The sequence below is a fragment of the Girardinichthys multiradiatus genome, chromosome 23 (assembly GCF_021462225.1).
Source record: "Girardinichthys multiradiatus isolate DD_20200921_A chromosome 23, DD_fGirMul_XY1, whole genome shotgun sequence".
NCBI lineage: Eukaryota > Metazoa > Chordata > Actinopteri > Cyprinodontiformes > Goodeidae > Girardinichthys > Girardinichthys multiradiatus.
The window spans coordinates 39636559-39662600 of NC_061815.1; the positions used below are offsets into that span (position 1 = coordinate 39636559).

At 38.4% G+C, this 26042-nt stretch overlaps 1 protein-coding gene across 4 annotated transcripts in view; it reads right to left on the reverse strand.

The window, feature by feature from the left end:
- The window catches only part of arhgef6 (Rac/Cdc42 guanine nucleotide exchange factor (GEF) 6), a 44927-nt gene that overhangs the window by 10337 nt on the left and 8548 nt on the right, over positions 1 to 26042 (reverse strand). For 3 of the 4 annotated variants that reach the window (XM_047353013.1, XM_047353012.1, XM_047353015.1), the window contains exons 3-17: positions 24055 to 24139; positions 20428 to 20546; positions 18455 to 18659; positions 18108 to 18160; positions 16633 to 16727; positions 14872 to 14967; positions 14092 to 14214; positions 9621 to 9759; positions 9327 to 9386; positions 7003 to 7149; positions 4348 to 4434; positions 2914 to 2992; positions 2285 to 2400; positions 1922 to 2101; positions 294 to 314 (exon numbers count right to left, since the gene is read on the reverse strand). In XM_047353013.1, the coding sequence (XP_047208969.1) occupies positions 294 to 314; positions 1922 to 2101; positions 2285 to 2400; positions 2914 to 2992; positions 4348 to 4434; positions 7003 to 7149; positions 9327 to 9386; positions 9621 to 9759; positions 14092 to 14214; positions 14872 to 14967; positions 16633 to 16727; positions 18108 to 18160; positions 18455 to 18659; positions 20428 to 20546; positions 24055 to 24139 (1605 nt within the window). The remainder of the gene's footprint in view (positions 1 to 293; positions 315 to 1921; positions 2102 to 2284; positions 2401 to 2913; positions 2993 to 4347; positions 4435 to 7002; positions 7150 to 9326; positions 9387 to 9620; positions 9760 to 14091; positions 14215 to 14871; positions 14968 to 16632; positions 16728 to 18107; positions 18161 to 18454; positions 18660 to 20427; positions 20547 to 24054; positions 24140 to 26042) is intronic. The other variant, XM_047353014.1, reaches the window with a different exon arrangement.

The following is a 26042-nucleotide window of genomic DNA, read 5'->3' on the forward strand; positions in this document are numbered from 1 at the left end:
GCTCCAATGAGTCAAAACTTTATTTCAAAAGATGAAAGAAAAGAAAAAAAAAGGTATCATACTGGCAGACTGACTTCTTGCAGGGAACGGAGGGAAAAGAAAACTCGCAAGGCAACAGAAAACAGGAAACCAACAAGATGAGAATGAAAGAGAATGAGTGAAGCAAACAGAGCAATGGCATGTCAGCTCAACACACGCACACATTCACATACAGGCAACCCCCATCCCACCTCCCCTGCCCACATTTTTACCCACAAGCACACACACAGAAACAGAGACACATCTAACCTTACCTTCATGATATAAGACATCCTCTAAAGAAGCCAGAACGGAAAAAGAGAAAAAAGGGGAAAAAATGTGCATGAAACATTACGATGAGTGAAGGGTGTGATGAGAGAGAGAACATTTCATACACCCTTACTGGATCAGACCTATTGTTTGTCTTTGCAGAACAAGATGAATAACTTAACATTTGAGTAAATAATAAAATCAATGATAAACAAATGCAAAAAAAAACATAGGGCACTGATGTATCCAAATAATTTTACTTCTATATTTAACTGAATATTATAAAGACCAGATATTATAAGTTTGTTTTAAATTTGATGTTGGTAACACATTTTAAAGAGTTGAGACGTGTTCATGTTAACCTCTGCGTTGATTGAACTGTTTTTAGTCCAATCAATCAATCTTTATTAATAGAGCACTTTTCACGCAGAACTCTGGCAACTTATAATTCACAATTAGATAGGATAAAAACAGAAGAGGCTGAAAACAAAAACGGCTGAACAAGAGAAAAATAATAATAAGGCTAATCATAGTGGCATCAACTCACTACAAACAATTTCAAAATATCCAACCTTTTCATTCTCAATTTAAAATCTATCTATCTATCTATCTATCTATCTATCTATCTATCTATCTATCTATCTATCTATCTATCTATCTATCTATCATTTCTAATTAGGTTGTTGGCAGAAAGCACATTAAGAAAAAAAATCGAAACAGTTTCAAATGATTTGTCTATTTCATAAAAACAATTTGTGAGTGTTTGACTTTTTTCTTATTTTTATGTTCCACAACGTTTTTGGTGGTAGGTGCATTAAGAGTATAGATAGGAGAGTGAAAAGTCAAATGCATTTGCATTCAGAAGAGTGCGGGAACAATCTTTGTAGGGGAGACAACAAGACTGAGGGAGCTGCAAGCCTGCTGCTTGCTGCAACTCCAAGAAAAAAAAAATGAGGAAGTGCAGAAGTATAAAGAATTTGCATTTAAAAAAAAAAAAGTTGGGGAGCATCTTGAAAAAGACACGTAAGGAATCACAAGGCTGTCTGCGTGTTAAGTTCAGTGTCTGATTGTGTGGTAGGAATGTGTAATAACTGAAAGTTTTAGCAGAAAGTGCTGACTTATGAAAGCTTCCACCGCCTACGTGGACCACACATCGAGAATCGTCTTACATCAAAACCAAGTAGTTCTTAACCACCAGTAAACTCACTGCTCTCGAATGCCAGTCATACTTCTGATGACCATACAGACATTACTGGAATAAACATCAACTTCTGCTACATTTCAGCGACACCTATGTTTCTTTCAAAGCTTTTCCATTTACGTAATAATACATAGAATGAACACAGAGGTTTGTATACCTGCTTATGTCAAAAATTCAACCCTTTTTCGACTGAAACTATTGTAGAATCAGTTAAAAACTAAAAGTTGGGTTTTAATTGTGTACTTGCTGGAAATGTAGAAACGAAAAAAAACCAGTACCCCCACAATCTAAATAAATTGGAGACAAATTAGAGATGGGAAGGTGGACATGTAGAGGAGGGGGACTTCCTGCAGGTTCTTACTACCACAGCACTGCATGACTGATTATGAGAAACAGGAGTGGGTTTGTTTCTGCAGCTCTGCAGCTTCCTACCTCTTTGTAGCCCAGTGCAGCAGAGGGCTTGAGAGGCGGTGCAGGACGCAGGCAGCTGAGGGTCCAAGGTTTGCTGGTCTTTGGCGGTTCCAGGGGACCACGGCTGACAGCGCTCGGACTGACCGGGTGGGGCAGGTGTGTGGGGGTACTGACTGTGCTCAGTGGCTTCCCATCCACATTCTGCAGAAGATTGTCCAAGCAGACACATGAGACTTATCCGAGCACAGAACAAGCAGTTTAGTATTTGTCATCTTTAGATAAATAGCGGCGGTTTAACACTTTAACAAGGTAAAAGATTCACTCTGAATATTGTTTTGACGTTATACAGTGAATGTGTTTGCCGATGTGAGTGGGTGTCCTGACTTTTGAAATGGTGCCTGCAGGACTTCCTGATTTGGTATAAGGCTGCAGGTGCTCCAGCCATTCTTGCAACTCTTGAGTGCTGCTGCAGAACACTGTGAACCGATCAATCATGCTTCCTACAAAAAAAAGCAAGCAAACAGATATTTATTAGTGAAAGTGGGACGTGCCGCTGACACAAGTTAGACCGACATAATTTCAACCACAACTGAAAAGAGAAGGATGAGGAAACGTATGAGTAAACTAGGGATGCATTGCTGTTTCGCTGGGTTTTTTTTTACTCATCACTAATTAAGCTGTTACTGTTTGAGGAAGCAAGATGTAGAAAGCTGAATCAAAATTAAACATCAAAGCCAAATCTGGCTAAAACATGGTGCTAACGGTTGTGTAGGAGTCTGTTATTTCTATAAAGTCACTGATAATTTAAGCTCGTTCAAGTTCATGCTGCAGAAGAAGACTTTCATTTAACCAAGAGTTAGAGTGGTAATAAAATGTGGTCAGAAGTCAACTAAAATGCAGTGCATGTTCTTAAATCTTTTAGAAATCATTGCAACAATTCTATATTAGTCCATCTGGTTCTTGGAAGCTCAATGGTAGGAAGAGTATTTCTGTCCAGTATATCAGATGCAAACCTGTGATGTCAAACGCATAAGTGTTTTCTGCATCTTCTACTTGTCTTGTTACTGTGGTGCCCGTTAGCGGGAGCCTTCCCTGAATTAGAGAAAAGTCACAGAGAAAAAGAAAAAAAAGCACATTGTGATCAAACAAAAATTAAATTTGCACTCAAAGTAATAAAATGCTTGGTTGGTTGACTGTTGAGACATTGCTTCTTGGCATCGCATCTAATGTCGTTGGAAAGCCTGTTTATTTCTCTTTAAATGGTTCCACACTGGAAATGCATTTGTGGGTTGAACATTAGAGTATTTGGTTTGCATCCATGAAAAACTCACCTGCTGATTCTGTGTTTCACTCTTAATTAGTTACATTTATAAGACTGGATGAATGAAGTTTAAGCAACAAGGCAAATGTGCAGTTTAACATTTTATTCATTTGTGGGATGGGATCCAATTCTTCAACTAGCTTTTGTTGCATGGCAGTCAGTGTGATTGCGTCGGTCACTAGGAACAGAACGCACAAGCCTATCCCACAAGGGTTTGAGGTCTGGAGTGCAGGCAAGTTTTCTTATCCTCGCCACTGGAGGTAGTCTCTAATAAACCACGGTCTGGGGGGCAGGTCTACCTTGGACAACTGACAACTCATTCCTAGACTGTGGAAACTTCAGATTTCGGCTGGTTATAGAATCTCGTTTTGATAGATCTCTGCATTGAGATAGATATGGCAAGTTTTTTCCATGGGTACAATCCACATACTCAACTCTGTTGCTCAGCCTACAAATGTATTTTCATACAAATGTTGGATCATTTAAGAGGAAATAGGCAACAGTACAAAATGTATTACCAACACCCTTTGTTACAAGACCAAAGCAACATCTAATTTCCTCTTATAAAACATAGAACACAGAAGAAAGTCTGAAAATGCTATTTTGTTCCACATTTTATTTTCCCAAACTCCTCCATGCATGGAAACTGCTAAAGGTAATCTGCACACATGAACCCAAAAGACAGAAAAAGTACCAGTGTATTCATAAAGCAACTGTCTGAAGAATTATTTGGAAAAACTGAATGATGCAGGCTGGTAACATTTCTGAGTAGTATCAAACTGAGAAAGAAAATACATTTACACTTTAAATAAATTGATCATCAATGCACCTATCTTTTACAGTCTGTCACTAAAACCCACTAACTTGCCTAAATATGTATAATAACGCCTAAAGAGATCCTCTCTCAGAGCATTGTCTGGATATTTTATGTGTAACAAAATACAAAAACCTCCCATGTTTTAAAACAACCTTTTAGGATCAGGATTCTGTCTCAGATAAACCATAAATGTCGTTTTAAATGTATTGTTGTAGTTATTTTACTTGTATTACAAACATTGCAAGACTGTTTCCAATATGCTTATAAAAGTATTTTCTAATTAGAAAAACACAGTACAATATGTCTCACCTGGTAAATAAAGCCACTCATCCTGGGACTGGCAGACAGCATAAGTAGGACATTTGGAAAAAGCATGAGGTAGCGCTCCTCCTTTTCCTGAAAAGACGATAAATGAGAGATCAGGCTGGATTTATGACCGTTATGCACGACAGAAAAATGATTGCAACAGTTTCTTTCTTGTGGTCAACACAAGGGCGGCTGAAAGGTAACTACAGGGTCTATACAAGTTTTTAACTTTGAAATTCCACACTTTTTCCAGATTCACATTTTCAGGAGTTTTTATAGCATTTTGGACATCTTAGCGCAAAAAAAAAAAAAATCACCTTGAACTGCTTTATAAGTAGTTTTATTTGTAGATTCCACAAAAACATCAACCAACACAGCACCTGGATTCATTTAGAGCAGCTTTATTTCAAAATCTGTAACTCTTGTACTTGTCAAATTAGTGTTGGAGTTCTTTAATAAATGCTATTTCTTTGAACTACAATTTTTGATGAAATAACACTGGAAGCTTTATGTTATTTGTAAACATTTCTAAAAAAAAATGTTACTTTAAAAGTATTGTTCAGCGTTTTAACCGGACTCAGAGTAAAGACTCTGAGTCTGTCCAGTTCAACCTTAATTTAAAGTTGTCTTAAGTACAAAAGAACATCAAAAACGACAGTTTTTTTTAGTATTCAATCATTTCAATATAACAATATTAGAAACACTGCATTTACAAAGCATTATTGGATTTTTGCCCTTTAAAAAATTAAAGATAAAAAATAAATCTGGAAATAGAATAGTTCTTCCATACTTAATTATCCATTATCCATAATTGTGACTTGGAAAATTGTGAAATAAAATTCCAGACTTTTCCAGAATGTGTAGAAACATTGTCAACTAGTTTAGAGTGCTGCTCATCAGAACTCATGCATGTTTAGGTTGCATATGACAATAACCTCAACAGCCATAACCTCAGCTAACATTAGCAAACCTTATTCTCTGTTTGCACGTAAATGCTTGGCAGAACAGCTAAATATAGTATGTATGAGAAAATGAGTATGATGTGTAAAAAACAATTAATGACAGACAAAAGTGGTTGGAAATTGATTGAGCATGACTAAAACAGGCTGAAACTAAATGTGTACCTCGGGATGATTTCCAACCACGGTCTCGGTGTCGACCCCTACACAGAAAGCCCACAAGAAAGCAGAGCATGCCCTATCCTTTGCATATGGCCTATTTAGGTTTCTACTGTGATACTTGTGGGAGAAATTACTTTAGCTACAATAGAGGACAGAACTTAGCGCACGGTATCCACAGACACTGGGGACAGATATTGAAAGATATTGACTGTTGGTGTGTTTTTAAATAACTTCTGAAGCTGAGCAGAGATTGAGTTGATCTAAACAAAAGTCTACACAGCCCTGTCAAAGTCACCCTTTCACCCTTACTGGGACATAACCTGTACAATTCAACTGAATAACAAGTGTTTGGAGCGTTTGGCAGGATATCAAAAAAAGAAGTTGCAATAACCAACTTTCATAGGCTAAACCCACAGCTTACAGGGGCTCTGCAACATTAAACTATATATTATATTAAAATTATTTGCATTAAACCAAGACGTTTGTTTCTGATAGAAAATGAGACGGGCATCTCTCAAAGGACAACTAAACAATGCAAAAGAAATATCAATTTAGCAAACAATTGAACTGTCTTTATTTAAAATTTGCATGTTGAGAATCATTTACAATCTTCTCAAAATTTAAAGGAAGTCAAGGGATTGTTTTTGGCATTACAGCGATTAAACCCTTCTGATGATTTCTGAGCAACATTTTGCGTGTTTCCACGGTTAATTTCATGATTTATCTTTGGTGATGAGCTCCAAGTCTTTGAAGTTGGAAGACCTCCTTCCCATCACTCTAATCTTTTGCTACCTCCACTAATTCTTCAGATACTTCAGGTATTTTTCTTCTGATTCAAGTCAGGACTGTCTGGATCACGTCAAAACTTTATTATTACTTCGACTGAGAAACATTTTGGTGAAATTAAAAGATTACCCAATACCAAAATCTGCCAGGGGTTATGAATAATTTGCGGCGTATGGTTTGTTTTGCACAAAAAGAATGCTATGCATCACCAAAACAACACCATGCCCACAGCTAGAAGGCTGAAGAGGGATTTTCAGCATCAAAGGGAGTCCAAGCACACGCCAAAGTAAACAATGACTTCATCAGAGGAAAATTAAAAATTTAAAGAGGGTTAACAAAAGTTGTCCTCACAAGCTGATAACGTGAGAAATGAAAAATCAGGGTAGCAAATGTTCCCAAGTCAATGTGGCGTGCTGAGAGTCCTACCAGAGAAAACAGAAATTGAATCTAAAGATTTGTACACAGTGTTAGTTCAAGGGTGTGCACACTTAGACAGCCAGGCATTTTTTTAATCTTTAAACTTTTTCCTCCAAACAGATCTGCTTGTTTTGCTTCAGTTTATTTTAACAGGATGTGTGCCATACTGATGTAAGAGAAAGTTTTATTTTTAAATATGGGGGGCACACATTTTATTACAATTGCAGAAGAACATGAGAGGAATAACAAAACATTTGTTTTGCAGTTTATTCCACTTCCAATCAATGTTTGCTCTGTCCACTCTGGACTGCATCAGTCCAAACGTGGCTCTCACCTCACTGACCCCATTTCTCACATGGACCTGGGACATATAGGCCACTTGCCCCAGACTCTTCATGCTGTCTCCCTCCCAGCCTCGCACTGGTTCTGACAGGATCTGCAGCTCCAGGTTCTTGCGCTTCCTTAGATCCTGACACTGGGACTAAACACACAAACAGCTGCATTAAGGCAAGCTATCAAGATTTTAAAAATATACACATTTTCCACACACATTTACACATTCAATTCCCCATTGAATCACCAACTGTTTCTTGAGCCATAAGCAGCAATGGTTATTTGACAGTGAGTTTGGATACAACAATGCAACTGGGATCCTTTTCCTCTATTTCTTTGCCAAAAATGTGCCAGGTAATTTGCATCAAGAAGCAAAGATGTTCAGGTGCTATACAGGGACTCTCCCTCCTGAAACAGAAAAATGACAATGCAACATCTACGAGTTTCCATCAGTTCTGTCAACACTGCTCTACAGAGACGTTTTTGAGTGCCTGCCCACCCAACCACACATTCAAGACACAAGAAAAATTTAACTTGCTAATGAAACCAGCCAGAGATGTCTGATGTTTTTTTTTTGTCCCGTTTCCTGTGAAGCTCTGCTGAAAAGACAAGTGAGTCACTCCTGTTGTTACAAGGAACTCTGAGCTACACCGGGGAAACAGTGCCTCAAACTGTTGACTGAGGTTCAATGTGGTCACTTGTTTCTAATCCAGATCTTTCATGATCACACCTACAGTAGGAACAACACCCTCACTCGACACAAGGTAGAAAAAGGAAGGAGCAAACTCTTTCATTAAGATCTTACCCTTTAAACTACATTGTAAAGTGTTGCTCTCACTTGTTTGACAATGTGACAAAAAAAAAAGAAGAGGAGGAGGCTGAGAGAAAGTTTTTTTGTTTTAGTTTGTTATTATCAATTGAGATTGTGTACAACAAATGAATGTGTGAACTGGAATATACACTGCTATAAAAAATATAAGGAACATTTTTATTTCAGAGTATAATATCAAGTCAGTCACACTAATCAGTGTCAGCTGTTTAGGTATTAATGAAATTAACAACAGCTGCACTAAAGGGGCAACATTGAGACGACCCGAAAAACAAGAATGGTTTTACAGGTGGAGGCCACGGACATTTTTTCCTTCTTCAGGGTCAGTGTCACTACTGGTAATATGAGGCGATATCTGGACCCTACAGAGGTTGCAGAGGCAGTCCAACTCCACCAGGATGACAAATCAATATGTGCCATTGCCCGAAGGTTTCCTGCATCCCCCAGCAGAGTCTTTAGAGCACGAAGGAGATTTCAGGAGTCAGGCAGTTATTAGGAGAGCTGCACAGAGCCGTCGGAGGTCCTTAACCAATCAGCAGGACGGGTTTGTGCAAAGAGGAACAGGATGAATACTGCCAGAGTCCTACAAAGTGACCTCCGGTGAGCCACTGGTGTGAATGTCTCTGACCAAACCATTAGACCTTATAAGGGGGGCCTGAGGTCCCAACGTCCTCTAGTAGGCCCTGTGCACACTGCCTGGCACCATGAGGCTCGACTGGCATTTGCCAGAGAAAACTGGAATTGGCAGGTTGGGCAATGGTTCCTCCCTGTTCCTTTCACAGATGAGATCAGGTTCACTCTGAGCTCGTGTGACAAATCTGAAAGTGTCTGGAGAAGCTGTCGTGAAAGTAATGCTGCCTGCAATATTGTTCAGCATGATCGGTTTGGTAGTGGTTCAGTGTTGGTCTGGGGAGCCATATCCATGGAGGGACATACAGGATAAACGATGGTACCCTGACTACCATTAAGTATCGGGATGAAATCCCATTATTAGACCCTTCACTGGAGCAGTGGGTCCTAAATTCCCCCAGGAGCATGATAATACCAGCCTCATGTGGCAAGAGTATGCAGGCAGCTCCTGGAGGATGAATGAATTGATACCATTGAATGGGCTCCATGCTACCTTGACCTAAATGCAATATACCATCACTGGGACATCATGGGTAAGTCTATCTGACGCCACTAGATTGCACCTCAGACTCTCCAGGAGCTCAGTGATGCCCTGTTCAGGATCTGGGAGAGATACCCTAGGACACCATCCGTCATCTCCTACGGGATCATGCCCAGACGTCATCAGGCACGCATACAAGCACCTTTACCACCAAATTTTAAGTGTAAACAATTTTGTAAATATTAAAGTAATGATCAATAACAGGAAAACAAAGAGCTAAAGAGTGCGATTAATGACACCTGTGATCACAGATTCAGAAACTGCTTGAGTTTGAGGTTTATGAAAGTAAGATCTCCCAGGTAATCAAGGCGAAGTAATGACTTACCACTAGACTTTTAAACGCTGCTGTTGCCTTTATGATGTCCACATAGTCTGGATGAGCTTCCTGTGATGCAAATAAACAAACATCGGAATAAACATAAGGCATAGTTGAGCAAGCATTTCTTTGGGAGGTAACCCAAAGAAATGCTTTCTTAGTAAATGGTTTCTTAGTTAAGACTATATGAAACCACCACAGGGTGTAATTCAAGATTTAACCTGTATTTTTGGTTGTTATGCTATGCGTCTACATATATTTTTACTGCATGTATTCTACATTTGGATATTCATTCTTGTGTACCTCCACATGTCTCTCCAGCTCTTGCAACAGTGTCGGGTATTTGTCGAATCTCATGAAGGGCTTACTGAGGCTGGTGGTCAGTGTAAGGATTCCTGTACCGCTTGCTCCCTGGCTCTCCATGAACTTACCCAGTTCATCACTATTGAACACACACACAAAAACACACCATTTTATTGTTAGTGAAAAACTACACAGTTGTGATAAATAACAGAAAACAAATTCAAATACACAGCTTGCTTTTAGATTTCATGAATGCCCCCTCTATAAATCAGTGATTTTATTTGTTTTTACATCGGTAGAGTAATTATTTTTTCTTTTTTATGGTGGCACTAGTGGGCTTTATTTTGTAAGTTGATCGACAGGAAATGGGGTGTAGAAAGAGAGGGGAAGACATGCAGCGAAGGCCAACGGGCCGGGACTCGAACCTGTGACGGCTGCGTCAATACCTAAAGACGTGTAACAGTTTTACCACAAATCAAATACTGGTATGCTTTGTGGTATAGGTACACATGGGTGTGAGTAATCTGCACATGAATGAAGTTGACTGTTAAAGACCTAATGAAGAGCAGAATGTGCAGCCACCTAGTTAATTTTGCAGAAAAACACCCATCTTACTACAGCAAAACAATGCCAAACAACCGTCTGGACATCTTACCATAACATGGTTCTTTAGTTAAAGATGTTGCTTAATGAATGAGCCATTGAAATCATCAGGCATACTAAATTACTAAATCCAAAAAGGAATATCACCCAAATTATTGAAATGATAAAAAGATACAACCTCCAGCAAAAAGATGCAACATTCTGTCTTTTTAAATTACCGGTACAGTTTGTTTGCTCTGAAAGTGAGCCTAACATCCCATGCATCATTTGTTTTGGCATTATACAAAATGGGAAAGAAAATACGAATCTCCCAACCAGCAATCATTTAACGTGGTGCAAATTAGAACATGGATTTGTCACACAGTGACCTGCAGCAGCTCTACTAACTTTTACAAATGTGTAAAACAGAACAAGGAGGCACTTACAGAGGAAAAGCAAATGTGCTTACTGTGTAAAAGGCTGCCTGTCTGGTTTTCAATATAACCGCAACTTTATATATCCTGTCAACAGTCAACTTCCTGCGTGTAACTCAACGTGTGTACGCAAGTGTGAGTGTGTGTGCACAATGCAGAACTTCACATGACACATCCATGTTAAACAAGACTATTTCACCAGGGTTGGACCATAGCGTATTTCTTTTATCACTTTACCTTTCTGAGACATTTACTGAGACATATAGAAAATAAAAACTAAATGAAGCTTGTATCAGAAGGAGAGGAGAAGGAAACTTTAAAAACGAAGCCGCTCTGCATCGCCTCAGAGGAAGTTTAGTGTCATTTGAATTTAAATATGGAAAGCCTGACACCTTCTGGATAAAGGCAGAACTGCAACTCATCCACAGCAAACGAGGTATTCCCAAATTTGAAAAACATAATTATCAAAATATTTGGGAAAATTCATGTGATTTAGATGGAAAAAAATTATCAAGAAAAAGAGATTAATTTTCTCATTTCTACTGATTCTTTTCTTTCTTTAAACTCAGAGGTTTACATAGATTTCCTCAGTTTTTAGTAGAATTGTTTTTTTTAAACTTAATGACTCGGGTCAAACATTTTGGGTATCCTTCAACACGTTTTTCACAATAGCTTACTGGAGTGTTGACCCATTCCTTCCGACAGAACTGAGTCAGGTTTGTAGGCCGCCTTGCTCACACACAGTTTCAGCTTTTTCCACTTCTATTAAGGGAATATGATTAGGTTTTTATTATAGCCACTCCAAAACATTGAGTTTGTTGTGCTTAAGCCACTCTGTAACTAACTTGGAGCCATACTTAGAATCACTGCTCATTTGTCAGACCCATTTGTGCTCAAGGTTTAAGTAACTGGCTGATATCCTGAGATTTTCACTCAATGTTAACACATAATGTTCTTTCATAATGATATTAGGATGTGTCTCCAATAATTAAGGTGTTTGTCCTTGTGTGAATTTGCGGAGTTTAATCTGACTTTTAATATTGCTGTTGGAGAAATGGCTTTTTCATCTCTGATGATCTTTCTGACTCTAATCACTGTGGTTAATGATACTTTCTCGCCAGCTTCACCCAGCATCTTCACAAGGTCTTTTGCTTTTGTTTTGGGGGTAATTTACACATTTTAAACCTAAACACGTTCATCTCAGAATCTCCTTCCTTAATAGTGTGATTGCACCACATTCTCATGGTGTTTATAATTGAATCTAATTGCCTAATTAGATGAACGAGGCACCTTCAGGTATCTGGAAATTGGACCCCAGGATGAACCAGACTTTTTCTGTTCCTGATTTCTTGCATGATCTCCTAGATTTCCACCTGATGTTACAAAAGAAGGCATTGTGTATGAGCTGCTGCTTTGAAATACATCTTCCAGGTGTTCCTCCACTTAATCAAAATACTATGAACTAACCTATAAGAAGCTTACAAAATGATTTAAATGCCTATTAATCTTGGTGTATGTAAACCTCTGAATTTAAAGAAATAGAAGAAGTTCTTATTATTTTCATATTGGGCAAATAGAAATAATTGTATTAATGATCTAAAACATGTTTAGTCTGATTTAATGTCAGTGAGAAAAAAAAAGAGTTGTCTTTTTATATACTTGTTAAAACTCATAAAACACTATTTTTATTTACTTAAAACTGCCTAAATTGTACTTCCTGTGGTATTTCTATTGCTCTATAACATTCTATAAGTTGTACAGCATTATGGTAATAAACTGACTTGACATGACTTATGCTGCAAATTTAAAACTTCTATTGAAAAAGTTGTTTAATTTGCATGTTACTTGAGTGCTTCGAAACCTAGAAGACCAAATGTTATCGCTTACAGGATATGATTAGAAAAACTCAGATGATTCTGCAGTCGTGGGGTGGATCAGAGATGGACAAGAAGCTGAGTACAGGGAGCTGGTGGACCGCTTTGTAGCATGGTGTGGAAACAATCATCTAATCTTGAATGTGAATAAACTAAAGGAGATGATTGTAGATTTTAAGAGAAACAACAATAGGTCAAATACTGTTTCCATCATAGGAGAAGAAGTGGAGGGGGAGTCATAAATACCTCGATGTTCACCTGGACAACAGACTGGAGTGCAGATGCAACTGTGAAGCTGTCTACAAAAAGGGACAGAGCAGACTGAACTTAAGGAAACCTAAGTCCTTCAGTGTTTCCAGCAAGATGCTGCATATCTTCTATAAGTCTGTTGTGGAGAGTGTGATCTCTTCTGCCATCATCTGCTGGGGAAGCAGCATCAGAACCAGGGACTTAAAAAAGATCAACAAGCTGATAAAGAAGGCTGGTTCTGTTCTGGGGACTCCTCTGGAACCTCTGGAGATCATTGTGGAAAGACGGATTCTTCATAAAATGAAGAACATTATGGAGAACCCTGAGCATCCTCTTCATGAGACTGTCCTACAACAACAGAGTGTCTTCAGTCAGAGGCTTCTTCAGATCTGCTGTAAGACGGAGCGCTACAGGAGATCCTTCCTGCCCACAGCCATCAGCATCTACAACGGCTCTTTGAAGAAACCTTCATAATGAGCTACAACAATATTTAATTTCCCTTTGGGATTAATAAAGTATTTTTGAATTGAATTGAATAGGTTTTAACCAATTATTGACTTTTTGTTTCTAAACAAAGCTGGTAGAAAATTATGCAACCAGAAAGTTTTGGTTATTGTTGCCTATACATACAGCAAGCCTGTTTTTAGAGCAGGATTATGCTGCAGTTTTGCAGCGAGGGTAAAATGTCTTGGATAGAATTGGGTTCATTGCTTCCCTGCATGACACACCCACACTCCTCAGTCAGAACAAGAAATCATGGAGCAAACAAACGCTGTGAGCACATTTCACATGAAAAAAAGAAGCCAGGATGAGTGAACAAATATACACAATTATAGACTGGATATAATTTAAGTTCTGGTATTAAAAATCTAGGCATTTAACCCTTTATACTCCATGACAGAAACCTTGGTCCCAGAATTCTGCTTTAATTAAAATTTTGAATGTGTTTATAGTAAAATGTTTAGTTTCCAAAATCAGAATCAGATTTAAGAGTTTTCTATGATTTTGTGGGAATCAACAACATCATCCATTTTATTGCATAGAGGTCCAAATAAAATCAAACAATTATCAATTATAATCTATTAGAAGACAGAGAGAACCTTTTTAGTAAAGTTCTTTCATCCCATGCCAAGATGGCTACACTTTGTTAGAGAAGAATCTAAACAAATGAAGTTCTTGAGTTCGGAGTCAAATTGTTTACATTTTGTTATGTGACCGAATCATAAGAAATATACAGAATGAATCTAAACCGGTCCAGACTAACTGAATACCAGGACCTTTATGTAACAGTACAGTGGTGATTTCAGTGCTGTTTTGTGTGCAGGGGCTGACCTGTGGTCAGTGAGGATGCAGACGGCTGAGGGATGGCTCGAACAGTAATTCAGGTACAGACTCTTGATCTGACTCATGAGATTTAAATAGCAGCCTGCCACTCTCTGTTGGGCCTCTGCAACTCTGGAAAATGAGGGAAACTGGATTAAACATGTGAAGAGGAAGAAACACAGGGTTGGTGAAATGAAGGTAAAACAAACAACAAAAAACATTTAAAACGATGAAGCCTTATATAATTTCTCTATTGACATTATTCGTGTCCTCTGTTTCAAGAATTTTACATGAATCTTTCTCTTAAAATGCTAACAATTTCAAACTTCAACTATAAAATTTGGCACAAAATTAAAAACTCAAACGAAGTTTTCCAATATACACATTCGTGATGTAGAAGCAACGGTTTAAGAAGTTATACACGGAGGCCATCCTGCCTGGCACCAATCTGCTAGTAACAGAGAAAGGGCCGAGAGCTTACATACTGTTCATATAAATCTGTCTGACACTGCAGTAACTGTGAGATTTGCAACTCTTTGCAATGAGGCGTTTGTACAGAGAGGCACAAGCAGAGATGTCTAAGAGGAAGGAAATGATTGCAAAAATATAGACACATGGGGAGATTTGCATAACTCTACAGTGTTAAATGTACATAAAAGGAAATCAGGCTTACTAAGCAACAGAGAATGATCATATGAATTTCTCATCTTCTGTTCCATTAAATGCAACAAATACAGTTTGAATCACTGATCAGCTCATTTTCATAGATCTGTGTCCTCCATGACCTACTTGGTGCAGTCCTCCAGAGCTGAACATAACTTCTGCTGGAAAGTGAGGATCTCCTCCAGATTCCCACACAAGGTGGCGCTGTCTCCACTATTTAACCTGAACACAGGCATTGCAATAAACAACAAATGCCATTATTGTAAAAAGTACCATCTTGAATCACTAAAGAATAAATAAAGAAAAACAATTACCTGGCCCTTACAGGGTCTAAGATTAGATTAATGCAACCTCAGAGGAACAACAACACGTGACATATTATACTGTTTTCCTTTTTTTTTTTTTTACTGAACCAAAATGAAGAAGTGATATGTCAAATAGTAAGAACATCCCATGATTCAGCAGCTTATAAAGCCACCTTTTGGAGCAACAACTTCAGATTTTCTGTGGGGCAATAAATAACCTTTCACATCATCACTGACAAGTTTTGCTCATCTTTTTTGTGAGCTATTACAGTATTTGTATGCTTGTTTCTTTAGGTCACACAACAGTGTTTTAACCAGGTTGATCCTGAAGTTTGACTGAGGCACTCAAACAGCTTTACTCTCTTTTTGTCCTGAACTGACATTGTAGAGTTGCTCTTGGTGATCGACTCAACAACTGCAAGGTACTAAGGTGCAGCTGGAGCAGAAAAAGGCCATCTGTGCTTGACAGATGGTAAAAGATGTTTGACTTGGAGGCGTTTGGTTTAGGGCTGCATGCTGTTAGGAAAACATGACGCTGTGATATGATGAAATCAACTGTGACTAAATCTAATTTTTCCCTACTCTCTTTTTGTCCCCCATCATCACAAGGTCCCCAACGATCCCACAGAGGTTCTCGGTCACTAAGATGTACAGCACATCATGGCTGGACATAATGGGTGGGGAAAGTTCATCCAAGTCCAAACACATTACTGGCAGAGTCTTAATGTGTTGACCCTGACATATGGCGGCCCACCAGATACTGAACTAAGCAGTCCTTTCTGATTGTTAAGATGCAACTTTGCAAAACTGCCATTATTATTTTATATTATTTTTAAATTATTATTTATAAGAGAAGAAGCTGTTCCACTCCTACACATTATTTCTACATTTTAATGGTAAGGTCACAAACTTTAACATGCTGACTAAGGACTAGACAATTTGAGTCTTTTGTGTTTTTTGCAGTTTCTTAGTATTGCACCATCTAACTTCAGGTTGACCTTGGAACATCCATTTTTTGGTAAGACCAGGAGCCAACTGAAATGTCTCCACTTGTACATAATCGTTCTCACTGTAGGATGATGGATTTTAGTTGACATGAAAGTGGCTTTAATAACCCTTCTTAGATTGGTGGGCAACAAATTATTTTATTGCTTCTCTAAAATCATTGCTGAGGACTTTCTTTCGTGGCAATATACCAAGACACACCTCATAACTCAGACCAGCAAACTGTCACAACTTCTGCTTCCACAGAGGAGACGACTTGCTAAATACATTTGATTTTGCAGCCCCTGGCTGCTATTCACACTTTAAATCCCAACGGAACCAATAAATATTTGTTGTACTACACAGTGTTTCTGCAGAGAATAAATAACAGCTTTAAAAGAGATGTTGTGACATGTTCCTTATCCAAGGTTGGATTTTACAAATTTTGATATTTGAAAGCTGCAAGTAAAGGTGTACAAACTTTTACCATGACTGTATTTGTGATAAATATTTTGACACTAAAACATCACCTAACAGGGTTTAGTCACATTTCAGACTCAGAGCCAGTAATGGACCCATCTCATCTTTTTGTTCTTACTTGTCGCTGGCTTGCAGGGGTCGTAGGTAACAAGTGAGCACTGTTTGTAATTCTTTAACAAATTCCCGCTCATGCTCCAAGATATCCTGAACCACCTGCAAAAAAGAAAACACACAACAAAGGCTGCATTTAAAATGATCAGATCTCATAAAATCTAGGGCTGTCCTGAAAATAACTTCAAGGAACGAGCCCAAAAAGTGACAAACTGAGAATCACTTTATCCATTTACGTGCAGTTTACTTTCTTACGACATTCATTTAAATAATGTATTTTTTTAAGATGGAAAAAGGAAGTGTTGCAGTAATTAACTCTGTGGTATGTTCAAAATATTCTTGCTTTACTCAAACAAGGAGATATCCACAGATTAACATGATGCTGATAACTGCCATGAAGTTAATATTTTACAGTCCAGAGAAAAAATTAGGACACGCCTCTAAATATTCAGTTCCTTTTCAGCAACTGTTCTTAAATTAATGTATAATCTTATTTTTTATCCCTCTGTGGAAAAGAAACTGACTTAACTGCACTTAAACTTCAAAGATTAACCTAATTTTACTGATTAAGCAAAATAAATACTTTTTTCCAGCTGAGGAAAAAGTTAGAGCACCCTGTCCCCTAATAGGAAGTGTCATCTAACCATCTACCAGACTCTTGATATCGGTCTGATCCCACTCCTTACTTTAAGCTGTGAGATGTGTGTCCTTGTATGTATAGTCTTTTCATGTCACCCCACAACTTCTCAATAACATCAAGATCTGCGCTTTGACTAGACCGAGGACTTACCATTTTCCAATTCTCACCCAGTCCTTGGTGGATTTACTGGTATGCACTGGGTCTCAGATTTTCCTCCCGCAACCTCTGAGACACACTAGAATCCATTCTATAATAGTAAAACGGCCAGTTCCTGCTGCCGCAAAGCATCCCCAAACCATGACCCCTGAACCACCATGCTCCACCGTATGAAGTTCCTTTCCTGGAAAGCTGTATTTGCTTTATGCCAAACATGCCTTCTGGTAACGTGTCCAAATAATTCAATTCTAGACTCATCTGTCCAAGAGAATGTTTGTCAGAAGTCCTGGTCTTGTTCTACGTTCGTACGGCTCTACTTAGGCATGTTGGCAGAGGTTTTGAATGTCCTCCACTTGTAGACTATTTTTAGTACAGAGGAACGGCTGATTTCAAGTTCTTTTGACACCTTTTTAAATCTCTAACTAGACTCAGAACCTGCAGCAATCTGCCAGAAGGCCTAAGGCAACTGTTTCGATCTCACCATGGCGTTCACTCTCGCTTCAACAGTCAGCAGCACAACAAACCGAATGTCTAAAAATCAAACGGGGCAAACCTCATTCAAAAGCAACTAATGCGATACGCCTGTGTGATCTTAGCCTTGTTAAGTAGGAATAAATATGGGGGTGTTCTAATTTATTTTTCACCTAAAAGTGCATTTTTTTAAATTGCATTTGACAGAAACTCACCACACTGTAGTAGTTCTTGGTCAAAGGAGTTCCTTTAGGAGATAAGGGTTTTTCTAAAGAGGAATTCAGAGACATTAATACAACACATTTACAACAATCTAAACACACTACAACCTTCATTTTGTATCTGAGCAGGAAACCAATTAACATTTTGATCTCTTTTTGTGTTTAAATGAATCAGTAAAAGAATATCACCCATATGACTAAAGCGAGGGCTCTTTAACTCTACTGAAGTTACTTTTTAAGCATAAGAGAGTCAATTAAGTGCAAAAAATTAAACATTTTAAGGCCAATGCCACCACAGTACAAAGGCAGCATTATTATCAGACAAGAGAAAGCCAACTCACCGCAGGGCTTGATCTCTCGAACGTAGTTGCTGGGGAACCAGCCTGTCCTGCCGTTGAGCGTCCCCTCCCACCATCCTCCCTCCTCCTGCCGTGTGACGAGGATCACTTCACCTTTGTTGAACGACAGCTCGTCCTCATTGTTCTGCTTGAAGTTGAAGCGGGCCTTCACCATCACGTGCCCCCCTCCACCATTTTCAGACATTTCCTGTTCAAAGAGGCGAGTCAAGTCCAATCTCCAGCAGAAATAGTCTTTTCACAGTTTGAGTAAAGATTTATGTCTGCATAGATTAGTACATTGGTAAGCCGTTATTACCTGTAACCGTGCCGATGGTTTCATATGTAGACATTTATTCTATATTTATTTTTTACAAATATTGTAATTCTTTTTTAATGTAAAAATGTATTGATGCCAATACAACAAGCTTTGTAAAACTGAGCCAATACCAGCTGAGACTCTCACCTCAAGAAAGTAGCTTTCTAATAGCGACATTGTTTAGATTACATATAACTCAAACATCTGGATACATCCAGGGGAAAACCCATACGTTGTAGACCTGCTTAAGTAGCAGAATACAACCTTATTTAAAAATTAGGACTCCGTCCAGTAGTTGTGTCTCAACAAAGCATTAAAAAGGTGTTTATAGGCAGAAAAAAAGGGGCCAAAAATTACTATTGGGTACGGTCTAGAGCTTGACCTAACAACCTGACATTTAGACAGATGTGAAGCTGTTCAAGACAGATTGGGGACAACCTCCCTCAAACTACTCTCAAAGCAACTGAATTAGTCAAGCAATCTGAATTAGATTAGATTTCATTAATCTGAAATGCATTGCTCAAGGTTTTCCTGGCTGATACTGATTTGACCCATTCAGATTTTTTCTCAGAGCCATAACACACACAAGTAAGTTTTGCAGGTTCTTTGATAAAGGTGGCAACTTTGGAAATTAGCAGATCTCTGGTGGACTGATTGGTGCCTTTCTAATCTGAATCCCAAAGGTTCAGTGCCAACATGCAGGACCCACTGGCCTCATGTGTTTCATCTCAAGTGCCAGAGTTATCACCTGGATCTCTCTATTCAATAAATAGAAATTATGTTACTAAATAATTACAGGTAATTTTCAGTTTTAAACTGCAAGAACAATTAACCAGCCATCTGAAGTATTTTCTTACTAAAGGTTTAAGAAGCTCTGCTGTAACGCATGCATAAATAGGTCTGCCAGCATTATTGCTATTAGCATATCGCCTGCATGCCCGGTAAGTTTTCTCTGTAGCTTAATGTAAGTTCTGGTTACCCTAATTGCGAGCTGTCCAGCTGTTTTATACTGGTGTAAAACAATCAGTGTCTTCACGCTCACACCAAGCTCTATTAGGTCACAAACCATTTTAGTCTCTCCTTCTCCTCCCTCTCGTCACATTAAGCCGATCAACATCGTCTGTGTGCTAAATGTGTTGTTAACGGCTCCCTGCCACATGCTCTGCGTGTAGAAATGTCAAAACACTCAACACAAATGTTAACGCCAGTCATATTTAAGCTGTCTACTCTTAGCTGAGACACCCAAGACAAACGATGGTCGTGCCAAGTCTGAGTAACCCTTACAGTGCTCCAGCTCAGTAAATTCAAAGATTACATTTAGTTTACTATATCCAGAACAATTCTAAGCAAAGTCTCTTGTGTTTAAAAAGTGCATTATAAGAGTTTAGACCAATCTGCTAATTAGTAAAGACCAAAAACAGTCATAAAAAATGTTTTTATTTTATCACAACATGTAAAAGAAAAAAATAACACATGCAGCATGTTCTCCACCACAGCCACACGCATTGACTCTCTGTCCCCCAGAACTTTTAATTAAAAAAAAAATCATTTCTTCATAAGAAGGAATTGTAAAGTGTAGCAACCTCAGCATTAAGAAAACTGTAAAGAAACACGTGTTTAAACATTCAAAATATAAGCTGAAAAAAAAGACAGATCATACCACTGATTTAGATTGTCTACGCAGAGAGCCTTTGGATTTAATGGAGGACAGCGTGTGTGAAGACGTCGTCTGATTAGGAGAGGACGAACCGGACTGAGGACATCGCTCAGGAGCACAATCTATGGAGATGCATGGACAGAACAGGAAGCTTCAAATTATGGTTACATTTAAGTTTGAATTTCCCTGCTCTCACCTTGAAAAAGTTCACAACCACGTCATGCAGGTGCACAATCACAGTGAAGGCTGACAACTTCATGTTAATTCATGTTAATACGGTCGGCTGCTCTGCACGGCTCCAGGGTAGTAAACAAACAAAGGCTACAACAATATGATAACTCACAGGATAATCTGATTTAACCTTATCTGACATTACAAGCCTGAAACAAAAACAAGCAGCAGCGACAATAATGAGCAGCTTGCAGCCTCCAGGTATACAATATAAACAAATATCAGAGAGCTTTCGCACAGTATCCATGTTGCTTACTTGAACATATTTTAACCAAAGCTTTCAATGTCTGTCTCTGATAGGAATTATATTGCAGGGGAAACCATGGAGAAAAATCTAAATCAGATTTATGTCAGCACCTGGACCATGTCATCACTCAGCCACTGCAGCAGAGGAACTTTTGATTTAAAACCAGTAGATGTCAGCTGCCCTGCAGTATGAGTGCAGTTCTGCCAATGCACTGAGCGGTAACCTTTCTGTCGCCTTTATTGGGATGAAAACGGACACAGCAAGGCGAATCTGCTACAGGCTAACAAGCAGAAGCACTCACAGGAGGACACTCTCATTTCATGCCAACTGTACGTTGTTTGATCCTTGTTCAAAATCACAAAGAATGTGGAATGAAAGTGATGCACAATTAACCTTTTAACCCTGAAATTCAGATCAAATGAACATGTAGTCCTTGAGGATATAAGACTGGCGAGCACTTTCTCAATTTCTCTAATTAGCAGTAAAATAGCAACATTTTTCCAGATCTTGTTTATAAGAACATCATTTTGAATCCATGATTCAAAAATGATAGATTGTCATAATTAAATCTTGAGATGGCTCTGATTGTTGATCAGCAGCTCAAATACTGAAAAATCTGACCCTTATATCGCAGAACAGAGCCCCTTTAACTCAGGGGTTACTAAGGCTATCTTTCAGTATTAATACTGCTTGTGTAAATTTCACCTTCCTCTTTTAAATAAAATGTGTCCTTGAACAAGACACTGGGTCTTTACAGTCTCTAAATATGATCCTCGCTGTAGAGATTCACAGATCGGGGTTTTTTCCAGCTGATATTGATTTTCAGTTTTCCTTAAAGATCCTACCTGGTAATTCTGACTCTAATACTAAGGATTTTAATACATAAAAAGATAAATAAAATGTGCAGCAGATTATTTGGTAGACATGGTAGATTTAAATCTAACAGAAAATGAAGGAACTAAAAGAATATCCCCATTTATGCATCAAAGCATATGCCCCTCACCGCTATCTGATTTCTACTGAACTCCCAAAAGTGCAAATGCTATTTGGTTGGTTGATGTGTTTATTGAGTGAAAAATGATGGGAGTTTTTATGCATTTAATGAATAGAGAAAGAAAACAATCTCTGTTTTAATATTTGACCTGCCAGCCTGCTCACCGATCAGAGCCAGTCAAAAGGTAAAATTAGCCAGTTCCAATCTAAGGTTGACTTATTCGAGCCTTTCTACCTCTTATCTAATTTAGATGAAAGCATCTGCTTAGAGATACTAGTGGTATTTAAAAATGTTTAAATTGATTATTAGCTCCAGTGCAAATATGTCTCTTCATTGTGTATGAATCACTTTAAGGCATTGCTTTTATCCGGCACAGAGGCTTGGTGTTATCTCTTTATAGACTCCAAACAAGCATTCCTCCAGGAAGCAGTTGGTGCAAAATTTGCTTTGGGTTTCACATTCCAACAGCAGTTTAGGCTTTGCACCACATTTATTACAATATTACACACACAGGCAAAGACAGGACACTGTCTGAGGTGCATTAAGGCATAAATAAATATAGCACACAGCATGAAACAAGCACACACTGCCATGCAAGCTGCTTGTCTACAACAGAGTGGTCAAAGCCCTTAGTGTAATGTTAACACAATATTAACTAATTAACTCATGTCTGGCAGTCCCAGATCATCATACCCTACTTGTTAAACTGAGGTTAGGCATGGGCTGATTACCGGTGTCACAGTATACTGAAGTTTCTAAGATTTACGTTAAAAAAACAAACAAGAAAAAATATACCGCTGAACTTTGCCGTAATACAGTACAGTTTAAAGTCAGCTTACTGAAGAAAGGCTTCTATATTTTTTAAATTTAGCTGTTTGGAAATAGTTTTCACGTCCCAACACGGGCAAAACTCGGGCATCAACTAGGATAAGACGTTTTCAAACTACAGGCTGACTGCCTCATAGAACACCTAAATTATCCGGCAAATACGAGCTTCTTCTACTCAGTGTTACTCTGTAAAGAGAACAACGATAGAGTACAACATTTAGTGGCATGAGCTAAAACTAAATTTCACAGGGGTTTATTTAGCATTTTTTCTTATAAATCTGTGCATAAAAATCAAACTAAAGTGGAAGAGATGTAATAGATAACATTATTATAATTGTAATAGTTCATGTGTTCTACTATTTAAAGTGGAGCTAAACCCGATGTGAAAGCATAGCCCCAGACACATTTTGAAAAACGCCACCAAACTGGAAAGAACTTGGCCGTGCAAGCGGGGGTGTGGTCAGGAGGACGAAGGAAAGTGGCAGCTAGCTTAATTTGACATATTGAAACATGGAGAGCGAGCAGCACGACGCTGGTAGTTTAGCCACGGATAGGTCTTTTGAGATGGAGGATTTTTCACCCCCCTCATCACCAGAGGTTGAGGGAGACTTTGAGGAGCCCAACGGACCTGAGCCTTATCAGTTCGAGACTCTGACTCAGCGATGCCCGAAGCCGGCGCTGCCGAGGCAGCAGAGGACACAATGGGTTTAGTTTCTGAGTGGTAAAGTGATTTTAGCAGCATCGGTTAACATGGGTTTACATGTAGATTCATATTATCTCAAGTAAAGCATATGATCGAAGGTATAAAGCATAAAACGCTATGATCAATACTCACAATTCCAACTCCTGACTTGCTCTGAGTGAGATGGTTCAATACCCCAAACACGGGGCTGTGACTTAGACGTTTACCAAGCTGTACCATTTGAATCAATAGGAAAATTCAGTAACATAAAGATAGCACCCTTAGGGCCCAATTTATACAGTTTATCTGCAAAAAAAGTTGATTTGGAGTTTAGTTTCACGTTTAGCATTAGTAAGAATAGGTCTTGCTTTTGTGCCTTAAATAAAGCTGTTTGATCATGTTAGACAGAAAAATCTGTTGTTTCCGCATATAGATTGTCCACTGACAACTAAATACTTTAAATTTCATTATCAATCATATAGGATCTAGAACAAAAACTAATTTTACTTTAAAACAAAATAAATGTTGCTGTATTCAATATTTTATGTTTCTCATTGCATTGCAATTGAAGCCAACAATCTTAACAGTGTGGGACTTTAACTTGGACGGGTTGCGTCTGAGGAAATAAAGAAACATGAAAAAATTGACCTTGTGTGGCGAAGTTGAACCCCAGCAGCGTATTCAGGACCTTGCCAAAATTCTCTCCAGTGTATAACCACTCTGGTTCAAACCCCTGGATGGAAAAGCAACAGAGAAAATACAATCAGAATAAAAATAAAATAAAAAACAAACATCTGTTCAAACAAACTGGGATCAATTAAACCTTGGCATAAAGCATGTTTCTATGATGTTACCCTGAACGTATATCACCCAGATTTCTACAGATCAGGATTACAACCCATTGAAGGAACATTTTCAGAAACTAAGGTAGTTATCACGGGCCATTCTTGTTCCCGTGTCATTTCTACTGCAGGAACCAAAGCCAAAAAAGATTACCATATTGAAGTCCCCCAGAAAACAGCCATAACTGGATCTAGCCTGGACTGTTGATGGAGTTTTGAGGTGAGAGGGTGCTAAACATACTCTTCTGGTTGAAAATTACCAGCATTTTGTGTCAGCTATCTCCTAGTTTCCTAGCGGCGGCTGTGGCTCAGGTGGTAGGAGTTCTTCCTGTAACCAGTGGGCTGCTGGTTCGAACCCCCTGTCCATCTCAGTCATGTCCTTGGGCCTGCTGAGGGCTGATGGCAGCCTCACTTCTGTCGGTGCGCCCCAGGTCAGTACACATGTCAGTGTCATACATTGTCAGTGTATGAATGGGTGAATGACTGATTGTAGTGTAAAGTGCTTTGGGGTCTCTCTAGAGACTTGATAAAGCGCTATACAAGTTCCTCTTATACAGTTCATAATTTCATTTGACTGTGTGGCGTAATTTGTGTGGGCAATAAAACTAATTCAATTCCATTTAGCGAGAAATAGTAAATGTCAGAAACAACAAAGTAAGCTTTAAAAATAAAATATTCTTGACGTAAGAAGAGGTCTCCATTATTTCAGCATTTTTTCAAGATGAAGAAGGAACTGCAGACAGCGGTGTGAACAGATTTGCATTTTTAAAGAGTACTGCAAAAGGAATTTGTACATGAATATATTGCTAGTTGAAAAAGTGTCATAATTAATACATTAAGTATTGTAATTCTCAAGAGAATTTGGTGATTCTGTGTTTATGACAATTTTTTTAAATAAATATATTTATCATAAATTTTTCTATTACTCACTTTAATTTGTTCTTTAAGTTTGTTTTGAAAACAGATACTATGTTGGAAACTAGACTTTTAATTTGAAACTGTCACAATTATTGAAACAGTTTGACACAGAAAAAAATATTGTGATCATTTTGTTGTCCATATTGCCCAGCTCTAGGCCAAATTCATACCTCCAAGCCCACTACACTGTCTGCTCTGCTGCCAAGCCTTTATGACGCATTATATGTCACCCGTAGCGGTCCTCTGGCATCTGCAAATTATTCTGACCACACTGACTGTGCATGCTAAAAACAACAATAATAACCCCATTTAAACGGTGTTGCCAAAAAACAGCAGGAAAAGTCATCCAAGCATCCGATCAGGAGCAAAAAAAAAAAAAAAAAAAGCAATCACCACCTATGAGATCATAGAGAGAACTCTGTCTGAGTGAAATGTTGTGGTTCAGCTGAGATTTTTGTTTTTAAATTGTGTGAAAACGTTTGCGTTGCTAAGATGTTAAGACGTGGAGAAGTACGTTCAAGCCTTACGTTACACAACCAGAGTAAATTGGTATTAGAGCTGCACAATTTTAAGAAAACATGTCTTTGCAATGCGATTGCTAAATACTGTGATTCTGATATAGACTGCGACTAACCCACATTTTACTGACCTTATATTTTTGTTTTTTTCCCCACACCACTTTTTGTGAGTGTTGGAATCTCAGTCACTAAAAATATATATCGAGTGTGGGCATCAAGGGCAGCTGAAGTCTTTCCAACAAGCCCAAAATATTACTGGCATGCATTGCAACTCAAATAGAATATCCTACCATGTATTGGATTCAAGCACTCATTTTCAATTGCGATATTGCACACACTAATATTACGATGACAATAT